The following is an 8404-nucleotide window of genomic DNA, read 5'->3' as shown; positions in this document are numbered from 1 at the left end:
TCGCTAATTTCTATCGGCGTTTCATTCGTAATTTCGGTCAAGTTGCTGCCCCTCTCACAGCTCTTACTTCTGTCAAGACGTGTTTTAAGTGGTCCGGTTCCGCCCAGGGAGCTTTTGATCTTCTAAAAGAACGTTTTACGTCCGCTCCTATCCTCGTTACTCCTGACGTCACTAGACAATTCATTGTCGAGGTTGACGCTTCAGAGGTAGGCGTGGGAGCCATTCTATCCCAGCGCTTCCAGTCTGACGATAAGGTTCATCCTTGCGCTTATTTTTCTCATCGCCTGTCGCCATCTGAGCGCAACTATGATGTGGGTAACCGTGAACTGCTCGCCATCCGCTTAGCCCTAGGCGAATGGCGACAGTGGTTGGAGGGGGCGACCGTTCCTTTTGTCGTTTGGACAGACCATAAGAACCTTGAGTACATCCGTTCTGCCAAACGACTTAATGCCCGTCAAGCTCGTTGGGCGTTGTTTTTCGCTCGTTTCGAGTTTGTGATTTCTTACCGTCCGGGTAGCAAGAACACCAAGCCTGATGCCTTATCCCGTCTGTTTAGTTCTTCTGTGGCTTCTACTGATCTCGAGGGGATTCTTCCTTATGGGCGTGTTGTCGGGTTGACAGTCTGGGGAATTGAAAGACAGGTTAAGCAAGCACTCACGCACACTGCGTCGCCGCGCGCTTGTCCTAGTAACCTCCTTTTCGTTCCTGTTTCCACTCGTCTGGCTGTTCTTCAGTGGGCTCACTCTGCCAAGTTAGCTGGTCATCCCGGTGTTCGAGGCACTCTTGCGTCTATTCGCCAGCGCTTTTGGTGGCCGACTCAGGAGCGTGACACGCGCCGTTTCGTGGCTGCGTGTTCAGACTGCGCGCAGAAGAAGTCTGGTAATTTTTTTCTGCTTCTGCTCCTGGTCTTGCTGGGTCTCAGTCTGTTCCCTGCCATCGCATCTCTCCTGTTCTTGTCCCTGCCCTTGCTGTGTCTCAGTCTGTCCCTAGTTCTCATTTTTTTTTTAGAGTAGTACCCTAGTTTCCCTTTTTATCGTTTTTCGTTACGGTCCTGAGGAGAGGAGTTGGGTTCTTTCTCGGGACGTGCTGGACCGTTTGATCTATGATTTCCTCCGTTGCTGCCAGTGTTCCTCCTCGAGAGCGCCAGGAGGCGCTCGGTGAGTGGGGGGGTACTGTCATGTTTGTCATTTATTATCATGTCTTGTCCCTGTGCTCCCCATGCTATTCGTTTCCCTCTGCTGGTCTTATTTGGTTCTTTCCCTCCTATCCCTCTCTCTCCCCTCCCTCTCTCACTCTCTCGCTCTCTCTTCTCTCTGTCGTTCCGTTCCTGCTCCCAGCTGTTCCTATTCCCCTAATCATCATTTAGTCTTCCCACACCTGTTCCCGATCCTTTCCCCTGATTAGATTCCCTATTTATTCCTTTGTAATCCGTTCCTGTTCCGTCGGTTCCTTGCATTGTATTCACGATGCTGTGATTGCGTTTCGCCCTGTCCTGTCGTGTTTTTTTGCCGTGATTGTGTATCACCCTGTCCTGTCGTGTTTTGTGCCTTCTTCAGACGCTGCGTGTGAGCAGGTGTCTCAGTTGACTACGGCCTGCGCCTACCCGAAGCGACCTGCAGTCTGTGGCCGCTTCTCCAGTTGTTTTCCCCTCTACTAATCTAGAGGATTTCAGTTATTCGGTTTTGAACATTAATAAACTCTGTTTCTGTTAAGTCGCGTTTGGGTCCTCCTTCACCTGCATGACAGCAACACCCCGCTCTGAATGTGCCCCCCCTCCCAACTCATTGAACAGTTCCTGTCTTCATGCTACTTTTCCATCAGGAGAAAGGCCCATGGCCTTGAAACTGTTAACAATGTTTCATGTCAGCTATGTTGCATAACACATACATATATCCACACAAGCCAACAGCAGATAATATTCAATCATATATATGGTAATGGCTATAATGTAAAATACAGGATCCAACAACACCTAGGTACTTAGAGATGTCCACATATTCTAGGTCGGAACCATCCAGGGTGGTGATGCTAGTCGGGCTTGCGGGTGCAGGCAGCGAACGGTTGAAAAGCATGCATTTGGTCTTACTAGCGTTTAAGAGCAGTTGGAGTCCAAGGAAGGGCCGGAAGTATACAGAATGGTGTCGTCTGCGTAGAGGTGGATCAGGGAATCGCCCGCAGCAAGAGCAACATCATTGATATATACAGAGAAAAGAGTCGGCCCGAGAATTGAACCCTGTGGTACCCCCATAGAGACTGCCAGAGGACCGGACAAAATGCCCTCCGATTTGACACATTGAATTCTGTCTGCAAAGTAGTTGGTGAACCAGGCAGGGCAGTCATTAGAAAAACCGAGGCTACTGAGTCTAACGATAAGAATATGGTGATTGACAGAGTCGAAAGCCTTGGCCAGGTCGATGAAGACGGCTACACAGTACTGTCTTTTATCGATGGCGGTTATGATGTCGTTTAGGACCTTGAGCGTGGCTGAGGTGCACCCGTGACCGGCTCGGAAACCGGATTGCACAGCGGAGAGGTACGGTGGGATTCGAGATGGTCAGTGACCTGTTTGTTGACTTGGCTTTCGAAGACCTTAGATAGGCAGGGCAGGATGGATATAGGTCTGTAACAGTTTGGGTCTAGTGGCAGGGCAGGATGGATATAGGTCTGTAGCAGTTTGGGTCTAGAGGCAGGGCAGGATGGATATAGGTCTGTAGCAGTTTGGGTCCAGGGTGTCTCCCCTTTGAAGAGGGGAATGACCGCGGCAGCTTTCCAATCATTGGGGATCTCAGATGATACAAAAGAGAGGTTGAACAGGCTGGTAATAGGGGTTGAACAGGCTGGTAATGGGGTTGAACAGGCAGGTAATGGGGGTCGAAAAGGCTGGTAATAGGGGTTGAACAGGCTGGTAATAGGGGTTGAACAGGCTGGTAATAGGGGTTGAACAGCCTGATAATAGGGGTTGAACAGGCTGATAATAGGGGTTGAACAGGCTGGTAATAGGGGTTGAACAGGCTGGTAATAGGGGTTGAACAGGCTGGTAATAGGGGTTGAACAGGCTGGTAATAGGGGTTGAACAGGCTGGTAATGGGGGTTGAACAGGCTGGTAATAGGGGTTGAACAGGCTGGTAATAGGGGTTGAACAGGCTGGTAATAGGGGTTGAACAGGCTGGTAATAGGGTTGAACAGGCTGGTAATAGAGGTTGAAACAAAGGTGGCGGACAGTTTCAGAAATAGAGGGTCCAGATTGTCAAGCCCAGCTGATTTGTATGGGTCCAGGTTTTGCAGCTCTTTCAGAACATCTGCTATCTGGATTTGTGTAAAGGAGTAGCTGGGGAGGCGTGGGCGAGTAGCTGTGGCGGGGCGAGGGGGCGGAGCTGTTTGCCGAGGTTGGAGTAGCCAGGAGGAAGGCATGGCCAGCCGTTGAGAAGTTTCATATGTAAATACTGTAATCTAGTCCTGGTTCATCCCATAGAGCCCCACTGTAGAGGTGTCATTATACCCATAAAACCTAACGGTCAAAGAGGGAAATGGTTCCAATGGAACGCTTACCCTGGCATTACGTTTTCATAACCATCTAAGTCTCTCTCAGACAAGGTGATTTTTATCAATATATTAGTCTCAATTTACTCTCAGATTCGAAAATACTAATTATCATCAAAACAGACATCATGCAACACTGCAAATGCCTGGAAGCTCCTGCATGTCATCTCTCGCTGAAAACTTTGCTAACAGGTATTGTGTCAATTTAAAATTGTACAAGACAGTTCACAGAATGGTCCATTTAAAAAATGTGGCCAAATTATTATATACTACATTTAGCTAACATTATATAGTTAATCCAGAGATTCTTACCTTTGCCTTGATTCTGCAGTCTGGTCCAGATCATCATGATATTTGGGGGGACGACGACTACAGGCGAATATATTGATAAAATTAATATTTTCCGAGAGAGATTTAGATGGTAATCAAAACGTCACACTAGGGTAAGCGTACAGGAAACACAGCCCTGATTTGAAGTGTTTCGAAAATCCCCTATGGGAAAAATGAATGGTGGAAAAAACTATTGGAACCATTTCCATGTTTGACCACTAGGTTTCATGGGTATTATGACTCAGACTGTGGTACTTTATACAACTACTGCTGTACACACCTTTTCTATTTATATACTGTCCATAATGTATATATATATTTCGGTCTAGGTAGCCTAGTGGTTAATGTTGGGCCAGTAACAGAAATTTCCCTGTTTTGAATACCCAAGCCTCCAAGGTAAAAAAAAAAGTATGTGCCCTTGAGCAAGGCATTTAAACCTTAATTTGCTCAAGGGGCTCCGTACTACCATAGCTGACCCTGTAGAACAACTAACTGGTGTGTGACAGTAAACTTTTATATATACGTTTTTTATTTTGGATTCATTCCTGGTTTATTTTGGGGGGATTTGCGTGTATCGTTTTGTACTGCAAGGTTTTACTGTATGGAAGGAACATGCACTGTTGGCGCTAGGAACATAAGCGCGATAACAACTGCAAAATACGTGTACGCGGTTCGCGACCAAAATGTTCTCGTCGGATTTGTTTGTCTCCAAATAGTTCTCTCTGCCACTTCTCGCGATGTTAGAGAGAGGACGTACTTCCGGGTGAGGCACACAGATCACCTCGTGGAACAGATCACCTCGGTTGGAACTGCGTCTAGCGAAGCCTTTCTAGGAGATACGTTTGTTTCGGGTTTAAACGTGGTGAAAAAGCGTCAGAGATGCTTGTTTTATTTGAAACCGCTGCTGGTTATGCAATATTTAAAGTGAGTATTTGCTAAAGTTATATTCTACATTCTAATGATGTTAGATGGGTGCATGACAATTTTCAATCATTGAACCGGGTTCGCGGTGTAGCTAGCTAAATACGTTGTTTTATATTGTATTAAAATACAAAGTAGTTCCATGTCAAGACCTGTTTAACATTGTTTATAGTACACATGGCTTCTCTATTTAGGTCGTCGTGGTAGTTCTCGCATGCAAACCTTTACCGCAACGAGGCCTTCTCATTCAACACGCTGCAGTTAAGCAACCACGTTGTATGTTGCCTAGATCTGCTGGATATACAGATACTCTGCTACCATGGACTTGGCTTTAGTTACCTAGATCTGCTGGATATACAGATACTCTGCTACCTTGGACTTGGCTTTAGTTACCTAGATCTGCTGGATATACAGATACTCTGCTACCTTGGACTTGGCTTTAGTTACCTAGATCTGCTGGATATACAGATACTCTGCTACCTTGGACTTGGCTTTAGTTACCTAGATCTGCTGGATATACAGATACTCTGCTACCTTGGACTTGGCTTTAGTAATTATGCAACTATTTGAACCCGTTCTAGTTTCGAAGTTAAATAATTTATTTGTTGCCAATGTTTACCCAACATTTCAAATAGGCTTCTCTTCCAAGTTAGCATAACTGGTGCGTGGTACTTTGGAGGGACCGCGTGCTGGCTTTCTTGTCACACATTACTGACGGGTTATAATGACAACACATGTAAACCGAGTTGAGTTAATGCAATTAATGTATGGTATGCCCGTGTACTTGATAGAACTTTAAACCTTTTTTGTTTCAGGTCCTCGATGAGTCAAAGCTCCAAGAGGTGGACAGTTTATGGAAGGAGTTCGAAACTCCGGAGAAGGCCAACAAAGTGTGAGTTATGGCCCCATGTCTGGAGAGAGGAGTGTTTAGATTCGAGGGGAATACGTTGTCAATGAACAGTAGTATTACACATTATCAGCATAAGGAACATGTTTCTGGAGTTGACAAATAACATGTCGCCACCATTTCTCCTTCCAGAGTGAAGTTGAAGCACTTTGAGAAATTCCAGGACACAACAGAGGCCTTGGCAGGTAGACAGAATACTTTCACCTCTCCTGTTGTCGCTCACTATAGTTTACCAGTTAGTGCACACGGGCTGTCAGTCAAGGCTTCTGCACGCTTCAGCTAGGTGAACCAACAGCGTGTTCGCATACTCCCTTGATTAAAAGACCATTACTTGAAAAATGAGAAAAGCAGCAATAGTAGTGTTTGTCCAACTTGAGAAACCATAGCCGGTATACACTTCCTCAAACTAGTCAGAAATAATTGAAGATGGCTCAAGAAATGTAATTTTTATTTTATTTTTTTACATCTACGTCAGATGTTTGGTGCAGTATTTATGAAGTTTGAAAATGTGCATGGAAAATAAGTATCGTTTAAGTTTTTATTTCATTTTTTAAGAACATTCTTATAAATGTCGGCCTAGGAACAGTGGGTTAACTGCCTGTTCAGGGGGCAGAACGACAGATTTGTACAGTGTCAGTTCGGGGGTTTGAACTGCAACCTTCCGGTTACTAGTCCAACGCTCTAACCGCTAGGCTACCCTGCTGCCCCAAACATCTGGAGAAAACACCTGACCGAACACCAAACAAACGCGTTTCTTTTTTCTTAAGCACTAACTATTCCCAACTGTTTGGGATGGGAAGCATGCAGAAGCCTTTAGGTGTTCAGCAGTATTCCTCACTACAGCTGAGACCACAGCTAACCTTAACCATCATAACAAACACTGACAGCAGCCGGTTGTTGAACTCACCCCCTAACAATGTTGAGTCTATGAATAAATACATATTACTAATGTCCCGTGTCTAAATGTTGGAACTATAACAGTCCTTTGTATATGTAGTGTATGTGGACACCCTGTCAAATTAGTGGATTTGGCTATTTTAGCCACATCAGTTGCTGACAGGTTTATAAAATCGAGCACACAACCATGCAATCTTCATAGACAAACATTGCCGTCAGAGCAGCTCACAGATCACTGCACCTGAACATAGCCTATCTGTAAACAGCTACCTACCTCATCCCCATACTGTATTTATTTATCTTGCTCCTTTGCACCCCAGTATCTCTACTTGCACATTCATCTTCTGCACATCCACCATTCCAGTGTTTAATCGCTATATTGTAATTGCTTTGCCACCATGACCCATTTATTGCCGTACCTCCCTTATCTTACCTCATTGCACTCACTGTATATATATACTTTTCCTATTGACTGGTTTGTTTATTCCATGTGTAACTCTGTATGTGTCTAATTGCTATGCTTTATCTTGACCAGGTCACAGTTGCAAATGAGAACTTGTTCTCAACTGGCCTACCTGGTTTAATAGAAGGGAAATATATATATTATTTATATTGGCAATAGAATGGCCTTACTGAAGAGCTCAGTCACTTCCAATGTGGCACCGTCATAGGATGCCACCATTCCAACAAGTGTGTTAGCCAAATTTCTGCCTTACTAGAGTTGTCCCTGTTAACTAAGCTCTGTTATTGTGAAGTGGAAACGTCTAGGAGCAACAACGGCTCAGCCGCAATGTGGTAGACCACACGAGCTCACAGAACTAGACTCCCGAGTGCTGTAGCGTGTACATGTCTCTCCTGTCCTCATGTTGTAACCACGTCTCTCCTGTGTCCAGCGGCCACGGCCATGACGGAAGGGAAGATGGGGAAGAGTCTGAAGAAGGTCCTAAAGAAAGTGGTGGCTAAAGAAGCTCATGAACAGCTGGCCATCAGCGGACGCTAAGCTGGGGGCGTCATCAAGGAGAAGTTGAACCTGAGCTGTGTCCACAGCCCTGCGGTGGCAGAGCTGATGAGAGGCATCAGGACACAGATGGAGTCCCTGATCACTGGGCTGCCCCCCCGGGAGATCAGCGCCATGTCTCTGGGACTGGCTCACAGGTAGGGTGGAACACAGACAACGCTTGGTGTTTTGGATTTATTAGGATCTCATTAAATGACGCCAACTAGTCTTATAACAAAAGACATTACAAACACTTTATAATTTACTCACATCAATATGTAGTGTGTGTTCCCGATGATTATATCATGCTGTCTGAAACCTGGTGTGGATTTCCTCAGCATTCGTCACTACCCCTGAGGCAGCACCTCCCTCTGTCGTATTCATAGAAGACCTGAAAGGCTGCTATGGCAGATCCTGACCTATTTCTGTTTCCTCAGTTTGTCCCGCTACAAGCTGAAGTTCAGCCCTGACAAAGTGGATACCATGATCGTTCAAGCTATCTGTAAGTACCTCCTCTTAGACCAGGGATGAGCATCTTTGATGGGGGTGGGGGCCACAAAAACCTCACGCGGGGCAACACATCTCACATCATTACCCCCCACTTTGCAATAACACAACAAAATGCTGACAGGCCAATGAGATGAGTTCTCTCCCAGTACAGGGATGTGTTCTCTCCCAGTACAGGGATGTGGGTCCGCGGGCCTACAGGAGGTGGGCCAGTGGAAGCCTGTTGCTCATCCCTGTCTTACTCTATCCATGTAAAGGGACAACATAAAACAAGGATACTTTTATACAGACAAAGGAAACGCATA

The 8404-nt window shown here is 45.7% G+C and overlaps 1 protein-coding gene across 1 annotated transcript; it reads left to right on the top strand.

Annotated features, from left to right (window-relative positions):
• Positions 1-4621: 4621 nt before the first annotated feature.
• LOC124022900 (nucleolar protein 58-like) lies at positions 4622-8158 on the top strand. Its single transcript, XM_046337593.1, has 5 exons — positions 4622-4794; positions 5607-5683; positions 5831-5883; positions 7489-7750; positions 8030-8158. Exons 1-4 carry the CDS (start codon positions 4750-4752, stop codon positions 7593-7595), a joined length of 282 nt encoding a protein of 93 aa, XP_046193549.1. The 5' UTR covers positions 4622-4749; the 3' UTR covers positions 7596-7750; positions 8030-8158.
• Positions 8159-8404: the final 246 nt, after the last annotated feature.

This window comes from Oncorhynchus gorbuscha, unplaced genomic scaffold, assembly GCF_021184085.1.
Source record: "Oncorhynchus gorbuscha isolate QuinsamMale2020 ecotype Even-year unplaced genomic scaffold, OgorEven_v1.0 Un_scaffold_1476, whole genome shotgun sequence".
Lineage (NCBI taxonomy): Eukaryota > Metazoa > Chordata > Actinopteri > Salmoniformes > Salmonidae > Oncorhynchus > Oncorhynchus gorbuscha.
This window is presented reverse-complemented; position numbering and strand designations above follow the sequence as displayed.

Excerpts from the sequence above, each read along its gene's own strand:
- LOC124022900 (XM_046337593.1), top strand. The coding sequence starts at position 4,750 with ATGCTTGTTTTATTTGAAACCGCTGCTGGTTATGCAATATTTAAA. Across the intron at positions 5,684-5,830 it reads CCGGAGAAGGCCAACAAAGT|AGTGAAGTTGAAGCACTTTG; the intron begins GTGAGTTATGGC and ends TTCTCCTTCCAG. Across the intron at positions 5,884-7,488 it reads CACAACAGAGGCCTTGGCAG|CGGCCACGGCCATGACGGAA; the intron begins GTAGACAGAATA and ends TCCTGTGTCCAG.